General features: G+C 44.1%; 1 protein-coding gene across 3 annotated transcripts in view; it reads right to left on the minus strand.

Annotated features, from left to right (window-relative positions):
- Positions 1-1,871: 1,871 nt before the first annotated feature.
- Positions 1,872-19,550, minus strand: part of Insr (insulin receptor) — a 128,871-nt gene continuing 111,192 nt past the window's right edge. For 2 of the 3 annotated variants that reach the window (XM_021218779.2, XM_021218778.2), the window contains 8 exons: positions 18,371-18,473; positions 16,289-16,356; positions 14,075-14,319; positions 12,567-12,677; positions 12,230-12,389; positions 10,505-10,634; positions 9,688-9,822; positions 1,872-6,959 (listed from right to left, as the gene is read on the minus strand). In XM_021218779.2, coding sequence (XP_021074438.1) covers positions 6,605-6,959; positions 9,688-9,822; positions 10,505-10,634; positions 12,230-12,389; positions 12,567-12,677; positions 14,075-14,319; positions 16,289-16,356; positions 18,371-18,473 — 1,307 coding nt within the window. In that variant the 3' untranslated portion in view covers positions 1,872-6,604. The remainder of the gene's footprint in view (positions 6,960-9,687; positions 9,823-10,504; positions 10,635-12,229; positions 12,390-12,566; positions 12,678-14,074; positions 14,320-16,288; positions 16,357-18,370; positions 18,474-19,550) is intronic. The other variant, XM_029532315.1, reaches the window with a different exon arrangement.

Raw genomic sequence — 19,550 nt, forward strand, 5'->3', positions numbered from 1 at the left:
AGAAGGAAGGAAGGACCATCCAGAGACTGCCCCACCCAGGGATCCATACCATTATCAATCACCAAACCTAGACACTATTGCACATGCCAGCAAGATTTTGTTGACATGACCCTGATATAGCTGTCTCTTGTGAGGCTAGGCCAGTACCTGGCAAATATAGAAGTGGATGCTCACAGTCATCTATTGGATGGAACACGGGGCCCCCAATGGAGGAGCCAGAGAAAGTACCCAAGAAGCTGAAGGGATTTGTAACCCTATAGGAGGAACAGCAATATGAACTAACCAGTACCTCCCCTGCCTCCCCAGAACTTGTGTCTCTAGCTGCATATGTAGCAGAGGATGGCCTAGTTGGCCATCATTGGGAGGAGGGTCCCTTGGGCTTGTAAAGATTATATGCCCCACTATAGGGGAATGCCAGGGCCAGGAAGCAGGAGTAGGTGGTTGGGGAGCAGGGCAGAGGGGGAGGGTTTCAGGGACTTTCAGGATAGCATTTGAAATGTAAATGAAGAAAATATCTAATAAAAATTGTTAATTTTTTTTTTTAAAAAAGACCACCTTGTTACCTTTTCAGGACTGTGTTGAATGATCATTAGTGGCCTGTTTTATGCAGATCCATAATGAAAAGGAACAAGCTGAGTTAGGAAAAATGCAAAATATACAGTTTGAGGAGAGAAGGAACACCAGGAAACGTAATGTCGGAGCCAAGTCCAGTGCTAAGGAGATAAAAGGTTTAAAGAAAAGTCTGATGATAAATGGAGTAAGGGAGTGCTGACCTCAGGGCAACGCCCTACCCAGCTATGCTTCCAAGTCGTGAAGAGGAATTCAAGAAAAGCTTCGGCAGAGGAGGAAAACATCAACCACAGAAAGGTGCTGCAACCATCATCTTAGGAGGGAGCCAATGCTTCAGCCCCACCAAGCAGCAGAAGTTGGCAGATTGAGCCATGTGGTTCTGGCTTTAGTCAAGGATACAAGAAATGGATTCTAGAGCCTCTCTCCATAACTAAGAAGAGCCACTGAGGCCCGGACAGGTCATTTCACAAAGCTGTGAGAGTGAAATCTGGATTGTACTAGAGATCCCAAGATGTCAGAGATGCCAGAGATGTGAGAGCCCGCCACAGAAAGCTGCAGGTTGGAAGTGGAATGGCCCAAGAGAGAGACATAGGTTACTGTCAACAAAGCTGAAAGAAGTTGGGGATTTGACACCAGACATGGAGATGTAGCATTTGAAGTTTGTCCTGCTGGATTTTGAACTTGCTTTGATCCAATCTTCCCCCACTCCGCTCCCCTTCCTCCCTTTTGGAATGGTAATGGACATCCTATGCCCTCGTATGTTGTAAGTACGGGAGCTCCCTTTTTTATTTTGATTTTAAAGGGATTACAGTTAAGAGGTTGCATGAATCTCAGAAGAGACTTTGGACTTTTAAGGAGTTTTGAGACTTCTGAGGTATAACTAAATGCATTTTGAATGATAATGTGGCCATAAGCACTTGTTAGCACTTTTTAAATCTTTAAACCCCAAAAACAACGTTTTTCTTTTTTTTTAAGTCAGATATGGTGGCATGTACTTATAACCTCTTAGAGAGGCAGAGGAAGAGAGAGGCAGATAACTGGAGTTCACTGGCTGGACATCTATGAGAGACCCTGTTCAAAAATATTGGTGAACAGCTCCTGAGAGACAATACCTGAAGTTGTCATCTGGATTCTACCCTTACATACATACATATACACATGCGCACTCGCACACATGAAGTCACACATGCATATCTGCATACATGAACACACACACAAATATATATAGACTCTCCCTTAATATAGCAAATCTCAAAGCCACAGCCCCACCCAGACCAACCTGTATACTACACAAAAAAAAATAGTCTCGAGATAATTTATTCCAAATTTTAATATAAACAAGTAATTAGCCTGTATTATACATGCAGAACAATTGCAGTCCCTCTCCTCCCCACACACAAAAAAAAGGCATATTCTGGACACGATGCTACTTGGCTCTTGTAGGAAAATGTCACTGTGCTTTGGGTGGGCTTTGTGTTTCTGCATTTTCTGCAGTGCTATGGCACATTTGATCCCACACTGTTGACACATGGGATATAGCCACCCAGGCACATAAAGGGGAAAGAAGCAGCAACTTCGATACAAAGGATAAGGACCAAACAAGCCATTCCTGCACATGTGAACACACACACACACACACACACACACACACACACATCTGAGGGCCCTTCCTTTCTTCTCAAATAATAACAAGGGTTCCAGGACCATGATCTGATTTTTAACAAGTTTTTGTTTCATTTTGTTTGTTTTTTAAATGGCCCACATACAGATAAAAATTTGACCAGAGATTGATTTTGTATCCTGATTGGTATCAAAATAGCTCAGATACTCATTGATCTCCATTTCTTGAGTACTATCTGAGGATGCATATGCCTTCAGTCATGACCTCTTAAAAGGCCATTATGTTATTTGTGTCGTTTAAATAACAAGTGATAATCTGTTATTCCTATTGACCAACTTCATCTTTTGTATAAGTTCATATTCTGAGGGACATACTGGAAGGTTTTCTAAAAATGACTATATGCTATGTGCACCATTTACACAAAATCAGCACTATTCTTTCCCCATGTCTGACAAAACCATAATTTTTGAAGAGCCTATGTTGTCAAGAATTCATTAGCTAGAATCTGGAATACATCCATCTATCATAAAGTAGAAGAACCATTATTAGAACAACCATCATTCATTTTCCAAGATCGCCAGTATGAACCAGACTCTCACAGTGATACTGCCCACCGGCCAGTGTTATGGTGGGTTTCAAATAAAATTACAGTCCTTAACCCCATAATCACTCTGCATGGTAGACTGTCTGCCCTGATCAGATAGTAAGGGTAGCTCTTACTTGTGTTGGTGGCACCACTCCCAGCTGCCACCCACAGAATACAGTTCAGCTCTTCCTGCCAATCTCCACACTCTCCCTAAATGTACTCAGCCTAAATCCAGAAAGCCATCAAGGCTCTTCCCTTCAAGCTAGCATCAAATGACAGGGAAACATCTAGAAAGGCTCCAAGTACATGAACATTTCCTGATGGGTGCTTGGTATCATTGAACTAGACATGTCTGCTGCTATCCTGGAAGAAATAACTGCATGGCTTTTACCATGATCATGAAAGTAGTTTTAAAATAATGAGACCTCTCCCAACACTCAACAAGAAGTATGAAGGCAATTTGCTTTTGTTTCTATTCTTTCTCTCTCTCTCTCTCTCTCTCTCTCTCTCTCTCTCTCTCTCCCATCACTACAAACTCCCAGGGTAGCCAAGATTTTCTAGATCTCAATATTGTCTTCTCACAAAGCTAACATCTTCTGACACCAAAATGAGTCTCATGACTCAGGAGCTACTTGTTTCCTTCCCAGCAACAGCAGATATCAAAATGGAATTAGTGGGGTCCTTTTTGGTAGGGTCACCTGAGTTGGTGTACTTCTCCAGAAAAGATAGAAAAGAGTAAAATTTCAAGGACAGTGTTCTAAAGTGTTCTGTAGTATGTCAAAGCTTGAAACTAGGAGCCATGCTGGCCCCGCCTTGATTTCCAGAGTTCTCAAGTTTGCACAAGGCCAAACAGTGTCAGCTTGAAGTCAACCCAACCCCAGCATAGGGTTCCTATCTTATTGTCTAAGATATGTTCAGGAAACTGATAGGCTTCGTAGCAGGATTTCTCCAAATACCCTTGCATCCACTATTTGCGCAAGAGGTGCCCGCAAAGAGCCCCATGGTTCTAAACAGGGTAAGAAATAATGCTCAATAGATCCAGATCCCCCTTTGCATTCCTGTCTGGGAGATTTCATGTGACTTCTGAAGGTGCTGGCTCACAGCTTCATCAGTAAAAGGAACACCCACCTTTCACCCAAAGACCTCAGATCAGGGGCCTCCAAAAAGCTAAATCATGATGACCTGAAGTGTGGCTTGTGTGTGAGAAGTGTGCAATATACAGATGGGTTTTTTGTAAGGAGAATATACTCAGAAGAATATCACCAACAAGAAGACTCTGGGCTCACAGGAAGGCTCTAACTTTTTAATCTCAACTCTCTCCTTCAAAGTTCTTTCTAGTCCCTGGCATTTAAAAAAATCAACTGGTACACAGCTCCCCAACTCAGAGAATGATTCAGCCAGAATCCTGAAGCCTGAACATCTGTTACTGAACCACATCCTAATAAGACACTGAGGTAGACTGTACTGAGAAGAAGGAAAAAAATGACCCACACTCACCTGTTTTTATTTTTCCTTGATAAAAAAAATTTACATGCATACCATTTTTTTTTTTACAAAAGTGATTTTCAAGAGTGATTTTATATATTAAAATAAATACTTTCCCCGGTACTATAAGAAAACCTTTTGAATTAGAAAGGTGTGAAATTTTCTGCTATTATAGCATCACTACAAATTTACTGTGAAAAGGAAAAAATAAACAAAAAAATCCAGACCTACGGTGTCTTCCATTAATGCGCAGACCCTCTATTTACAAAGTGTTTTGGGTAAAAGTAACTGTCGCTCTTGCTTCTTGTACCAACCATTGAGTTCCCTGGCAACATTTTTACATGCTGAAATTTTTCTAATATAAATTCCACAGCAATTGGCAACCAGGATTTATGTTTCCTTGTGTTCTCAACCAAGGGGGGTCGGTGTCTCTTTATCTCCTATCTCCTAGGGGAGAAGAAAGGTATCAAATATCTGTGGGGAAATGCACGCAGGAAAGAACCTCTGGGAGGATTTGGAGTTCACCATAGTTGTTTCTTTTACTTGAGCAGCTGTGGTTTTATGCAAAGAGAAGTTGTGAGTTCACGTCCTTTCACGAGTTCTCGGTGGTGAGAAGAAAGTCTCTGATGTTTTCTCCTTCAGACTCTAGCCTCTAGAGACTAAAACATAAGCACCTGAGAAATAGACTCAAGCACTCCATCTGGCCCAAGCTGAGGTCCCTGGGCACCAGGAGCAGCTGTGGGAGTTTAGTGTGGAGAAAAGCCAGACGCCCCGAAGGTGGGGGAGACCAACAGGGATCGGAAGGGTGCACCTCCGCATATATTGCTTAGTGTTCTCAAAGTCCATCTGTGCCATTGGTCTTCGGATCTGAGTTTAGTATGTTTATACAACGATTGAGCAAAGTGTAGGCCTTGAAGAAGTGAGGTACACAAGCAGAGAAAATCCAGATGCACACAGGTGTTCTGGAAGGCCATCTCAGCTCCAGGTAACCACCAGTGTATCTGAGCAAGAAGCATCCAGTCAATGTTACTATCTGAACCAGTCGAGTATCCAGTTACCCACAAACTCCACAAGAACTCCCCGAGTCCTAAAGGGCTAGCAGCTAATGTGGTATAATTCCCAGAAAAATATGTGTTTCAAAGACCAAAACCCAGAGGCCACTCATGTATTGTCCTGTCTCCCCACACAGGCAGATGTGCCCACCACTGCTCCCAAAGAAATAATAACTTAATAGGCTCATGCCAGAGATTCCATAAGCTTTAAATATGTTACAAATATATTCTCAAAATTGTTACCCTACTTCCTTCTTGTGTGTGTGTGTGTGTGTGTGTGTGTGTGTGTCCCCTTTGCTTTGTTTGGTCTTCCAAAGATCTTCAAAGAATCCAGACCAAATAATCCTCCCTCTGTTTTTGGAAAACATCACCAAAGGGAAGGGGAAGCAGACACCTGAGCAAGACTTCTGACGTGACTGAGAAGAATCTCTGGAGGGCACAGACTCTAGGTTCATGAGAAGGAAGAAGACATTACGAGGTCACCCACTCCAAGCAGCAGGAGCTTCAGGAGCCAATTCACCAAGCATCAGTCCAGAGACTATTTTACATACACACAGCAGCCCCCACCCCACCCCACCCCACCCCACCCCACCCTGTGATCTCTAACCTGGACACAACACACACACACAAATGCACACAGGTGTGCAGATGAGCACACACTTAGGAATACACACCCTTTCCCAAAATAAAATATGAAAGCAGCAGCTATTGGTCAATTTGAGGAACTGATTTTGTGAATGAGGAAAAATATAAAATAAAATCCTTCTCTTAGATTAATGAAACCTTCCCAAAGCCCAGCCCTGCAGAGCATATAATTCTAGAGCCAGGTTCTGTAGGTCAGGTTTGGTTTTTGTTTTCTTTTGTTTTGTTTTCTGTCTGTTTCTTCTTTGCTTTCTGACTTGTGCTCCATAGTCTGTCTTTGACAACTAACTGTAACTCAGACACTAGNGGGGGGGGGGGGTCTGTAAAAGCAGGTAGATTCTTCCAATATATGGGGAAAAGAACACCACCAACGAAATCTTGGTTTGATATGGTGGAGGCAGGGAAGGGAGTATGGCAAGCCCAACCCCTCTAGGCTCACAGTTGCCCTCCACAGGCTTGCAGGGTTGGCGAGCACGCTTGTGTGTTTTCAGGTCAAAAGACAAACAGAAATGTGTATGAACTATCTCTGAGCTCAGTTTCACATCTGGGTAGAGTCCTGATAATCCTGAGTTTCCTGGAGGCAGTCAAACTACAGAAGACTTTTAAAAAAAGAAAGAAAGAAAAGAATCTTTCCCCGAGAAGGTGCTGTTAGGAAGGGTTTGACCTTGGCAGGGTGAGGACACGCCCGTTCTTCTTGCCCCCGTTCATGTGGGTATAGGGGATGTGTTCATCATAGGTCCGTTTGATGCTCAGAGAGGACCCTCCCTCCCGGCCCCCCGCCTCTTCTCTCTGACAGTGAGAAGAACGATCCAAGGGGACATTCTCCATGTCCTCAAACTCCAGCTCCAGCTCCTCACTCTCCGGAGCCTTGTTCTCCTCGCTGTAGAAGAAGGAAACTTCTGGAAAACTGGGGTGGAGGTCATCCTTGAGCAGGTTGACGATTTCCAGGAAGGTTGGCCTCATCTTGGGGTTGAACTGCCAGCACATGCGCATCAGGTCAGTGCTGTGGGGACAGGAATCAGGGTAGATAAGTTTCAAGGTACAGTCAGGCTGCTCCCTCCTGTACTGCCCCACTACAGACGACATTCAAGTAGTGAATACAGCCTTGCCTTGGCTGTTGTGGCTGTATGCACAGATGGTATTCAAGGCTGGATCAACAATTATAGGGGGACTGAAAGACGGCTTTGAAAAGCAAGCCAGCCACACATGATACTACATGCCTGTTATCCCAGCTACTCTGGAGGCTGAGGTAGGAGGACTGCAAATTCAGGGTCTGTCGGTTAGAGTGACTTTCAGGCCAGTCTGGGCGCCTTAGTGAGACCCAGCGTCTCTAAATAAAAAGTACAAACAAGGAGCAATGCTGAGTGGAGGAAGAGGAAGGGCAGAGGAGAGGAAAAGAAGAAGCGGAAATAGAAAGAAAAAGAAGAGAATAGGGAAAGGAAGGAATGGGAAGGGAAGAGGAAAGAGATGGGGAAGGGGGAAATAACACAATGGAGCCCAAGAAGCTGTCAACTGGGAAAGAGCCCCAACGGAGGAAAAGTTCAGATTAGGTTGGGCTGTGAACACACCTCTGGGGGTTTGTCTTGATTATTAATTGATATGGGAAGACCCAGTTCTTTGTGGATAACACCACACCCCGGGCAAGGGGGCTCCTAAACTACATGAGAGTGTCGAGAGCAGGCTGAGAACAGGCAAGCCAAGCCCCATACACTGGCCTCTCTCAGCTCTTGACAGAGGACGTGAGGTGACTCGGTGCTTGAGTTTCTACTCTGACTCGCCCATCAGCGACCCAACTCAATCCCTCCTCCCTTAAATTACTTTTGGTCAGGTCTCACTATGGCAACGGAGGTTTTAAAAGGACAGAAACTGGGCAGGCACTGTCTATCATTTATCGCAATATGCATCCCCCGTCTCTGAGGCCTTGGCATTTGCTGTGTTTCTCTTGCAGAAGCTTTACCTGTACCCAACAGTCATTCTAGGTTTAGAGACCCTCCAGGAGGTATCCTTGAACCTTGGCAGGTACGACTATAGGGGCTAAACACAGGGAGCGAGCTTCCAGCTCATTCTAAAGAAAATGCCAGGAGCAGTGAAGCCCAGTGAGCATGGACTGAGACCTCTGAAATTATGAGCCACAGTTGAGCCTCTCCTCCTTTAAGTAGAATTTCTCAGGCATTCCCTAGCAGCGATAGCTAATACATATGGTCTCATCGATGCATCTGTGTAATGCCTATGGATATCTTCAAGCTTCGACCCCAGACGGCCACTGTGCTGTCGCTATTTACAACAGAACCTTTAAGGAAAGGTTGTGAATCTCTGTCCCAGGGCTTAATTTCTGTTGCAGTTGCTATGATGACAACACACCCCAATAAAAGACACAGGGGCGGAAGGGCTCAGCTCAGCTCACAATACCAGGCTGTCTGTCAGGGTGGGGAAGTCAGGGCAGTAGGAACTCAAAGCCGCTAGTCACAGCACATGCAGTCAAGAGCAGATAGAGAATGAACATGGGCATGCTTACTCAGCATGCCTCCTCTACTTTATAGATGGAGTTCAGGGCCCTCTGCACAGGAAATGGTGCTCCCTACAGGTGACATCAATTAACACAATCAAGACAATCCCCACAGACACGCCCTCAGGCCAGTGTTGTCTAGACAAGCCCTCAAAGACAACTGACTGTGACAAATGAAAACTCTACAAGTGTTCATCCCCCAAGCCCGAGAACCTGAGTTAGATCCTCAGAGCCTACATTAAAAAAAAAAAAAAAGTACACATTTGGGGCTGGAGAGATGGCTCAGTGGCTAGCTGCTCTTCCAGAGGACCCAGGTTCAATTCCTAACACCTGCCCAGCAGCTCACAACTGTCTGTAAGTCCAGTTCATGTGAATCCAACACCCTCACACAGACATACATGCAGGAAAAACACCAATGCAAATAAAATAAAAATAAGTAAGTAATTTTTTTTTTTAAAAGTACACATTTACAATTCCAGGGCTGGGACGATACAGGCAGGAGGATCCAAGGGACTCAATGGCTGGCCAGGCAGCCTAGCTGGATCACCAGTGAGCAAGACACCAATGAAGGGCTGGGTCTCAATGGAGATAGACAGTAAGTACTTCTGAGGATGAGGCCCTCCTCACATGTATATACTACACACAGGTACACATAAGTGCATAAAAAAAAAAAAAAAAAAAAAGATTTAAGGAGCTAAAGAGATGGTTCAGTGGTTAAGAGCATTTGCTTCTCTTGAAGTGGACTAAGGTTTAGTTCCTGGGACCCATGTATTGGTTCACAGCCACCTGTAATTCCAGGTCCAGAGGACTTAACACCCTCTCCTGGTGTCCTTGGGCACCAAGTATGTATGTGTGTGTGTGTGTGTGTGTGTGTGTGTATGTATGTATGTTATGAACATGCGTGTAGGCAAACACTCATATACATAAGATAAAAATAAAATGAAATTGTTATGCAAATGGATGTATGTCGACTGCATGACACATGCACCAGCATACATGTATGTAAGCATAAACATATATGTAGGCACATGTGAAAATGGAAGTGGGCATCCAAGATGCAATGTGGGAATATATATAGCAAGCCTGGATGTAAAGGCATGCTATATAAACATATGTTGGCATAAGGCCTGCAAACCAAATCCATGCATATGTACCTAAAATATACAGACACAAAACATATGTAATGTGCAAACCGTCACATGCTCCAGATCTTTTCTATACTTACAGTCTCTCTGGACAATTATCAGGGGGATCCAGATAGCCTCCATCCATGACAAACTTCAACACCTGTTCATTAGACAGGCCTTGATAAGGTTGCTCAGCCAGGCTAGTGATTTCCCAAAGGACCACCCCAAAGGACCTGCCAATGACAATTGAAAGGAGTAAACAAAGAAGCCAACAAAACAGGCGATAGTCTCTAGCTCAGATACATTCGTTCATACCCCTTTTGGCTTACTAGAGCTTTGTTAACCTATGGATAGAACAAGTGATGGACCGAGGTGGTATCTCAGTTGGCAAAGTCCATTCCACCAAAGCGTGAGGACCTGAGTGCAATGCCCAAAACCCGAGTAAAGAGCTGGGTGTGCAAGCCAGCAAGATATCTCAGTGGGCAGCACTTGATGCCCAGCCTGATGGCCTGAGTTAGATCCCCAGGATTCATACGGAGGTGGGTGGGGAGAATTGACTCCCACAAGTTGTCCTTTGTCTTCCACATCTGTGCCATAGCACGGTTACCCCTTCATCTCACACACGAGCACACATACGTGCTCACCACACACACACACACACACACACACACACAAACACACACATGCATGCACATGCACACAATGATTTATATCATAATTCATGAATAAGTTCTTCTAAGACTATCCTCAATCAATACATAAAGGTAGCCATCTAAGAGAACCCAGACAGACAAACCTTCATTTCTATATGTGAAAGACAGGCTTTCCTCTGTCACCTCCTGATGAGCACATTAGTGGGACACCTGCAGGAGTTTGAGCCCAGCACCAATATCCACCCACGCATGCATAACTCACCACATATCAGAAGACGCAGTAAAGACTCCATCCTTCAGGGACTCGGGTGACATCCACCTCACAGGCAGCAGTCCCTTGCCCCCTTTCCGATAGTAATCTGTCTCGTAGATGTCTCTTGTCATTCCGAAGTCTGACAACAAACAGAGCACAGGTTTCCAGGTCATCCTCCTGCCATCTTGAGTGTTCTACCCCCTGAAGCAAACTCAGAGAGGGGATTCTTAGGGTGTATGGAGGATGTGGATGGAGAATAGGGGCTGGCATCCTTTCACCTACTCCTTCCCCAGTGTCCCAAACAGACCCCTTTCCTTTATCTAGATAATCTGCTGCTCCTTTTGACCTTGCTTCCTGCTGACACTTCCAAACAGTGGGCAAGCAAGCCGTTCTGCCTCTACATCTCTCTCTGATCCATCTCACTCCTCATTGCCCTTGCGCAGCCTAGGCTCCCCAACCTGACAACATCCTACTGCACAAGGGAGGTGATGTGAATAGAAGAATGTTCCTTCCAGTTCTCATTGCTTTTGTTTCTTTCTTTCTTGAGACGAGCTCTCGAGGATTCCAGGGTGACTTTAGACTTGCTACACAGCTGAGTATTTGATCTGCCTGCCTCTACCTCCCCAAGTGTCCAGATACAAGCACCACCACACATGGGTTTTGTGGGGATTTTCTTGTTGCTCATGTAGAAGGTCTTTAGGATCGTAAACACAGAATCATGTCCCATCTTCCTTCATATAGGTTGATGTCTTTGGGTATATTCCTATATAACTCCCATTGTTATGTAGAAATATATTTCCTAGAATCATACATAGGTTCATCTCCCTACCTGCTTCCCATAACTAATGTAAAAGGGGTGTATATGTTTTCAGATCTTTATGGGATCTTGCCTGTTCCTGATTCTCACTGGTTTTGTAGAGGAGAGGCAAATCCTATGGCTTACAAAGCTCTTACATCCCTGCTTCTTGGCTTTCAGCTTAACCTCACAGCTCGCTGTCCTTGGGTTCCTCTATACCCATCCTATCCACACATTCTGAGCAGCATTCTAGGCACTTAGCGTCTGCTTCTGCTGTCTCTTTCTTCTGCATTCTCTGACGTAGCCTTTTGTCTTGTCAGAACCTATACTAAGATTTATAGTAAGTTTTAACTGTCATCTGAGCACAGGCTAGAGTCACCAGACAGAAAAGTCTCCACTGAAGAATTGCCTTCATCAGCTTGACCTATGGGCATGCCTACGGGGGTTGTCTTGATAGTTGATATAGAAGGGCTAAGCTCACTGTAGGCATCACCATTCCCCTGGAAGAGACTCCTGGGCTATATATAAAAGCTAGCTAAGCATGAGCCAGAGCAAATCAGTAAGCAGCATTCTTCCATGGTTTCCACTTCAAGTTCTTTGCCTGCCTTCCCTCAGAGATAGACTACAAGTTGAAACAAATTCCTCCCCCCAAGTTGTTATATTTATTTATTTACTTACTTATTTTTGATAGAAACAAAAAGGAAACTAGAACAGAAATGTTAGCTTTCTGGGCTGGGAAAATGCCCAGAGTTGGTAAAAGTATTTTACAGGCAGCATAAGAACCTGAATTTAGGACCCAAGAATCTGCTATGCCACCCACCACACCCTATGACACGCGCACTCACACAATACAAACACACACACACACAATCTCCTCTCTCTTTCTCCCTCCCCCCCCCCTCTCTCTCTCTCTCTCTCTCAAGGATTCTAAGACACACCTCCAATTTTGACAGTAAAATCATGGGCAACCATGCAGTTTCGAGCTGCCAGGTCCCGGTGCACAAACTTCTTGGCGTTCAAGTATGCCATGCCATCAGCAATTTCTGCTGTCATCTGAATCATTTCTTGCAAGGTAGGGGGAGGGCGGCCTGGGTTATTCTAAAGTCAAAACAGGGGTTGCAATTAGCACTCTGAATCCATCTAAATCATCTCTTACAGGGTGTGTGGATCAGGGGTGTAGCCAGGGTATTTCTGAAGTTAAAACATGGGTTTGCATTTAGTGAGGTTGGTATACTTAAGGTGCCCTCTTATGGGTCTTACCTAGCCGCAGCTTACCTCAGCATCTGGCCTCAGAGAACGGAGGTGACTTTTCAGGTCTCCATGAGCCATCAATTCCATCACTACCAGCGTTGGCTGTCCTTTGGATACCACTCCAAGAAGGCGGACCTGCAGAACAAGCATGGAGGTGATTGGAAGAGGGTCCAGGTTTTATTTCAACACACAACACACTCTCTGGTGCCTGTAGCACATAGGCACCTTGTGTTTGGATGGAGCATAGCCAGCCCTAGAATGAGGGAGCAAACAGACCCACTCATATATAGAACATCCCAAGCAAATCTCACTTGCCTACTGTTCCTCCGTATATAAACCATGTTCCCACCTCCAGACCTTTGCAGTTCCTGCTCTCCTTAGCCTGGTCCCTCCCTCCCATGGACACATGGTTCAGTCCTTTAAGACTTTGCTCAAATAGACTTCAATCCTCTCCCTCTCTCTTTTTCAATTTCTTCCAGCATTTTTCTCCTAACATGTCACTACTTGTTTGGGAACTGTCTTCCCTTCAGTAGAATGTCTAAGAGGGAGGTCAAGAATCTGCTTCGGTGTCAGCAAGAGCAAGGCAGTTAGGAGCTGATACCTAGCAATTCCTTCTGAATTAAAGCTTTCCATTCTTGAAGGAAGCTCCATTAGACTGGGGAAGTAAAGAGAACTTACTTTAGTAAGGAGTAAATAATTCATAAATCTAAGAAAGTTTCTAAAATTAATAAGATTCACAAGACCAACAACAACAACCCTTTCCTAGACTATATTAGTAGTAAAAACTTTAGATAGAATAAACTGTACGATCTCTCAAGCTGCCTATAAGTTGTGTAGAGAGCACTAAGATTCCAGATTTCATGAGCTATCACTCAGACGAGGGTAGGGTTTTTGGTGACACAGCTACCTATGTTCATTGTTCATACTCCTGTAAGTGAACCCATACTCCTGCAAGGAATTGAAATAACTCATTGGCTCACCAATAGAGTTCTAATGGAGTCCTTTCTTTTGTCTAAATATCATATCAGAGGTGAATAATTTTTTTCACCTGTCTGCAGTAGACATAACACAAAAGGTGGCCCTAAATATGCTTGATAAGGATAAAAGAACATAAGGCTCAACAAAAAGTAAAGAGCCCACACTGGGAACAGAAAGGCAGGACAGGCTTCTTTTTTTTTGGGGGGGGGGGGCTTCAGGGAGAAGAATAAAGGCAGGTATGAAGAGGTGGACTTCCATGCAGTTAAGGGTTACAGGGCAATGGGGAAGAAGAAGGAAATCAATGAGAATGTCTGAAGTACAAAGGAAGATTCTAGGAAGCCACCGAACAGTTATAGAGTTTGACTCTGGGTAAGCTGGGAAAGATGAAATTGAGAAGGGGGTTATCCCCTCCCCTCCTCCTCAGGATGGAAGGCTTAATAGAATGGGGAGTGGGCACCAGTCTACACCCAGTATCCTGGGTGGCTCTAGGCAGTGGAGGCGGAACAGATGAGAAGCATGAAAGGAAGTCTTTAGCCCATTGCAGATAGACTCACCACATGATGGCAGGTAAACCCCTTCATGACCGATGCCTCATTGAGGAACTCAATCCGTTCTCGAAGACTGGCTGACTCATTGACAGTCTTCACCGCAACGCGGGTCTCTGCCTCACCCTTGATGATATCCTTGGCATTGCCTTCATACACCATACCAAAGGATCCCTGCCCCAGCTCTCGAAGGAGGGTGATCTTCTCTCGAGGGACCTCCCACTCGTCCGGCACGTACACAGAAGAAGGAAACACTACTTTTCACTTATCTACACAGTATTGCCAGCCAACCTCTTAAGGGCTCCCAGACACCTCCCACCACATTTTTCTTGATCTACATACATAACTTACTCATTTTGTAACTCAAGACTCTGTTGGGCACTGGGTATACAACCCATAACAGGATGAGCATCTGCCATCAAAAAGATGGCAGAGGCTAGGGGATGAGCTACAACTGGGTCAGGATACTATGTGGGAAGCGCTAAATGATGCTGTATCCCTGAAAGATGTCTGATTCTAGATCCCTGCTACTTCATTATACCTATTCCTGAAATGGTTAATACTGTGAATGTCATAGAATCTACAATCACCTAGGAAACAAGCCTTAGGGAACATTTATGAAGGAAGTTTTGAGATTAAGTTAATTGAAATAGAAAGACCCACCCTAAATTCAGGCAGCAGCATCCCATAGGCTGGAATTCTGGACTAAATAAAGAGCAAAAAGTGTCCTGAGCAACAGCATTCAGTACTCTCTGCTTCCTATGAATGCAATGTGACCTACAGTCCAACTGTGAGCCACAATGACGCCTTCTTCCCTTAAGTTGCTTTGTCAAGTTTTTGTCACTGCAATTACCAAAATAACTTAGATACTTCCCATTGGAGTTGTTTGACCGAGTATCAATAGAATGGTGGAGAAAAGGGTGTAGGTTAAAATAAACTAGGAAAAAAAAATGTCTGCAATGCCTAGCAGTTCTTCCTAGAAAGTGGTAGATTCTCTACCCCTATCCTCTGGACCTCTTCATGGCCTTCTGATTCACTTTGGTCCATAGAACTCAGCGAGAAGATGCTTTTTAGTCCACCTTTACTGTTAGGAACCCACAGAGCATGCTAAGAAGGGCATCAGGAGAGAAACCACATATAAGGAGAGACTTAACCAGTAGCTGTGGCTACTCCTTGGCACCACTCAGGCTGTCAATCAACATACAAGTAAATGAGGTTATCTATCCAAGGCAACAGCCTACAGGTCAAATACATGTGTGCCTTGAAAGTCAAACTGCGATCATACTACATGAGGAACTTTAAGGAAGAGAATGTCATATAACAAAGTTCTTGAAAATCAGGTATGCCTTCTCCCTAGAGGCCACTCACTGCCCTTTCATGCAGTTAGGAGTGACATGGATATCAATGCTAAGTTCCTACCATAAGCATCAGTTAATAATCAACTACCAGCAGCAGCAAATGCCTCCTTAGCACTCACCCAGCCCCTAGCTGCCCGATTCTATCTTCCCTTCATTTGTCTGTGTGTATATGGGTGTGGACATTTGTGTCTGTGTGTGCATTTTTTGGGCAGGTACATATAAGTGCTCATGCACATGAAGGCCAGAGGTTGACATCAGGTGTCTTCCTTGATCCTTTTATGAACCCTCACTGAACCTGGAGCCCACAGATTAAGCCAGGCTGACTTGCCATTGAGGCCCACATCTCTGCTTCCTCAGTGCTGGAATGACAGGTACACATCACACCACCCAGCTTTTTACATAGGCACTATGTAAAGTCAAACCCAGTCCTCAAGTGTGGGCAGAGAACACTTCACCTACTGAATCATTTCCCCAACATTATTGTCTCTAATTCTCTGCTCTCAGAATCCTGTCATGGCTTCTAAGTCCTTCCTTCTTAGTAAGAATGACACGTTTGGTAGGGGGTTTCTGGTCCTGACCGTTCACACACTTCTATGGCTATGGCAAAAGGATTTTAGTCTCACATTCCAGCCTGAAGGTCCCAAGTCGGCAATATCAACCTTCCCAAACAGGTCTAGACAAGAGACCTAACACCCCATAGTAGCAGCGTCTCTGCAGCAAGGGCGGATGGGCAAGCTCATCACTCGAGGGGGCTTCTCCATCCTCACTGTGAAGCTAGCCTGTCCTCAGACCTGACTTAACAGTGATGGCAAAGAAAACCAAGGGCTGGATTCTGGATTCCCACAAAGAAGGAAGTGGTGCTCACCATCACTGGCACTGAGGTACTCAGGGTTTGAAGATGCGTACAGTGGTCCCATTGGCCCATCCGGCTGCCTAAAGGAGGAAAAGAGAGACACGACATCTTGAACATCCCATGGCATTCTGGACACAGGCAAATACTATAAATCAGGAATGGATTGCTCTACATTTTGTCCAAATTAGAGAAAGTGAGGGACAAAAAAAAAAAAAAAAGTCAATTAGTGTCCTGTCTAGCCTTCATTGTTAACCCCACACAACCTAGAGTCATCTAAGAGGAGAAACCTCAACTGGAAAATTGCCTCAAGCAGATTAGTCGGTGGGCATATCTATGAGAGTGTGGTTTTGTTAAACAGTAATACAGAAGGGCCCAGCCCACTGTAGCTGGCATCATCCTTTGGCAGGTGGTCTTGGGCTGTATAAGAAAGCAAGCTGAGCACAAACCAGAAAACAGTAAGCAAGCCCTCCTCCACGGTTTCTGCTTCAAGTTCCTACTTAATTCCCTGCCCTCATTGAGACTTGTAAGTGTAATCCTTTCTTGTAAAGTAAATCCTTTCTTCCCCAAGTTCTTTGGGTAAAAGTGTTTTATCCTGGCTATAGAAAGGACCCTAGAACAATGAAACAGATTGAATGTAAAAGAATGTCAGTTTTGCAATGATGGTATAGTAAATGACACAAAAAAAAAAATTGTTCTGCCCCTAATTAAATTTTACCTGATTAGCCAGAGGCATTGCTTGCAGTTTTCAAATATGTATGTCTTACTTAATTTTTGTCTTACTCTTTAATGAAAGGAAGAAAAACAATAGCAATCAAGCCAGGTATGCTAATGCATACCTGTGGGTGGGGTGGCACACTCCTGTAATCTTAGTATTTGGGGAGCTGAGACAGGGTGAGCACAAGTTCAAGGTCAACCCTGGCTATATGGCCGAAATGCAAGTTCAAGGTCAACCCTGGCTATATGGCCGAAATGCAAGTTCAAGGTCAACCCTGGCTATATGGCCGAAATGCAAACAGAGCAAAGACAGAACTGGAAGCTACCATGTTAAGCCAAATAATCTAGACATAGAAAGACAAAGATAGCTATAAAGGGTGTGACAGTAGACTGAGGACTAGGAGGGAAAGGGGAGAGGTTCAAAGGAGGGGAGATGATAGGACAAGAGCATAATGTGGGTAAAGACCGAATGGTGTGCTTTTATAATGGTGTATATATTATACATGTGTGTGTGTCCCATATATATATAGGATACGAAAACAGAAAGGGAGAAAACGACTAGAAAGGATGTTGGAGGAGGAGCAAGGAAGGGTATCTATAAGAAAATATAGTGATATGTATGTATGAAAACATCATAATGAAACCCAGTATTGTGTAAGCTAGCTAAATCAGTAAAACAACAAAACACAACCACGTTTGTGCTTCACTATGGTTGGAACCTGAAAGGCCCACCACATCTGTCTGAACACTTGGCCACCTCTGGTGGTGCCGTTTTGGAAGGTTATAGGTCCTCTTTGGGGTGGAGCCAGGATGAAGAAATATGCCAGTGAGGACCAGTTTTGAGGATTTTTGCACCCAAGGCCCACTTTGTACTCCTTCTCTACTTCTGGTAGACAAAGAATTTTGGTAGACTTCTGGTAGACACAACTTGAACAAATCGTGAAGGACTGCGCTCACTCTCCCGTAGCCAGGTCTTCCCTTTGACAGTAGACGGCACTGTAATCTGAAATCAACTTTTCCCCACCAAAGTTGCTTTTTGTCAAGGTATTCTAGGTATTCTATCACAGCATCAGGAAAGTAATACATGTTTGAATTATACTCGCGCATCAGTTGCAACTCTAAGTTGGCTGCAGATACTAAGAGCTGGGTAAAAGTAAATCAGTGGAAGCATGTAGGGAGAATTAATGACTCAAAGAGAATGTGTAATAAAAAGTATAATATTACACAGTAAACTTATTACCTTAATTGCAATGTAGCATATCCTGTATGAATAAAACTTATAAGAAACTTCACTCTGTCTAACTCAATATTTACAGTATTGTATTTTTTCCCCCAAGAGAGTCAGCTGTTAGCCATTTGCCAGCATGCCCCCTTGCTTACCTCTTTCTCAGGAATAGATAAATACTTCCGATCACAACACTGAAGAGGAAGACAAAGATGAGGGGCCCGATGATAATTTTGGCAATATTTGACGGGACATCTACTGCAACAGAATAAGAAGGTACATGTTTAGCATCAAAATAAATTGATGGTAAAAAAAAAAAAATTACACCATTAACGCAAGCTGTCACGGGTCACACCTGTTATTGCACCACCTGATGTAGGGCTGGGGATGAAGGCAGGAGGACCAGGAGTTCAAGGCCACCCTGGGCTATAAAGCAAAATCCTAGGGTATTTCCAAGCAGGACAGGACCATTGAGGACATAAACTGACAGCACGTGGGAGCCATTGGTGATTGGTGGCTGCTAGGAGAGGAAGAGCCTTCAGAGACAAGGCCAGTGAGAAGCTCTTCATGTTCCAGTAGATGGCCCCACACCTGATGCATACAATGGCAACTCAGTGGCAAATAGTGGGCTCATGTTTGTTTGTTATACGTTGTTTGTTTGTTTGAAAAACGTGAAGTTGAAAGGAAAAGTGGTGAGAGATGGCTAAGTCAATAGAATGCCTGTAGTGTGAACATGAGGAGTTAGAGACCCACACAGAAACCATGTGAAAAACCTGGGCATGCTGTTAAACACTTGCCTTCAAAGTACTGGTGGGGCAGAGTCGGGCTGATTCCTGGGGCTTCCTGGTCAATGTAAGCATTCTACTGACTGAGCCATTCCCCAGCCCAAGTCAAGTAGGTCAAGTGTTGGTTATTGCTTCATCGTGACATCTGTCACCAGTTCTGTCCTGACAAACTCTACTTTGAGTTTCTCTGCGAATTGACAACAAACTGTTTCCTTGCACCTGCTGGCCTCTAGCCTACAGGACATATTTGTAAATGCTGATGGTTGGATGAGACCCAAGAAATGACAGGGGTCTGGTTACATGCCTTTGTGTGTCCCCACCTCCTCCCTTGTTCTTTAAGAGAAGGGAGGCTATAATCAGGACAAAGGGTTCTCTGAAAAAAAATTATGAAAATTATAATTTTAAATTCTTTCAGGATTTTTAATATATTATTTAACAATTTCATACATGTGTACAATGTTTCTTAATCATATCCACCCCAATGATTTATGATTTTAAAGTATATATTCTTTTCTGTTATTAGTGGGTGTGCATGTCTGTGTGTGTGTGT

This window comes from Mus pahari, chromosome 19 (genome assembly GCF_900095145.1).
Source record: "Mus pahari chromosome 19, PAHARI_EIJ_v1.1, whole genome shotgun sequence".
NCBI lineage: Eukaryota > Metazoa > Chordata > Mammalia > Rodentia > Muridae > Mus > Mus pahari.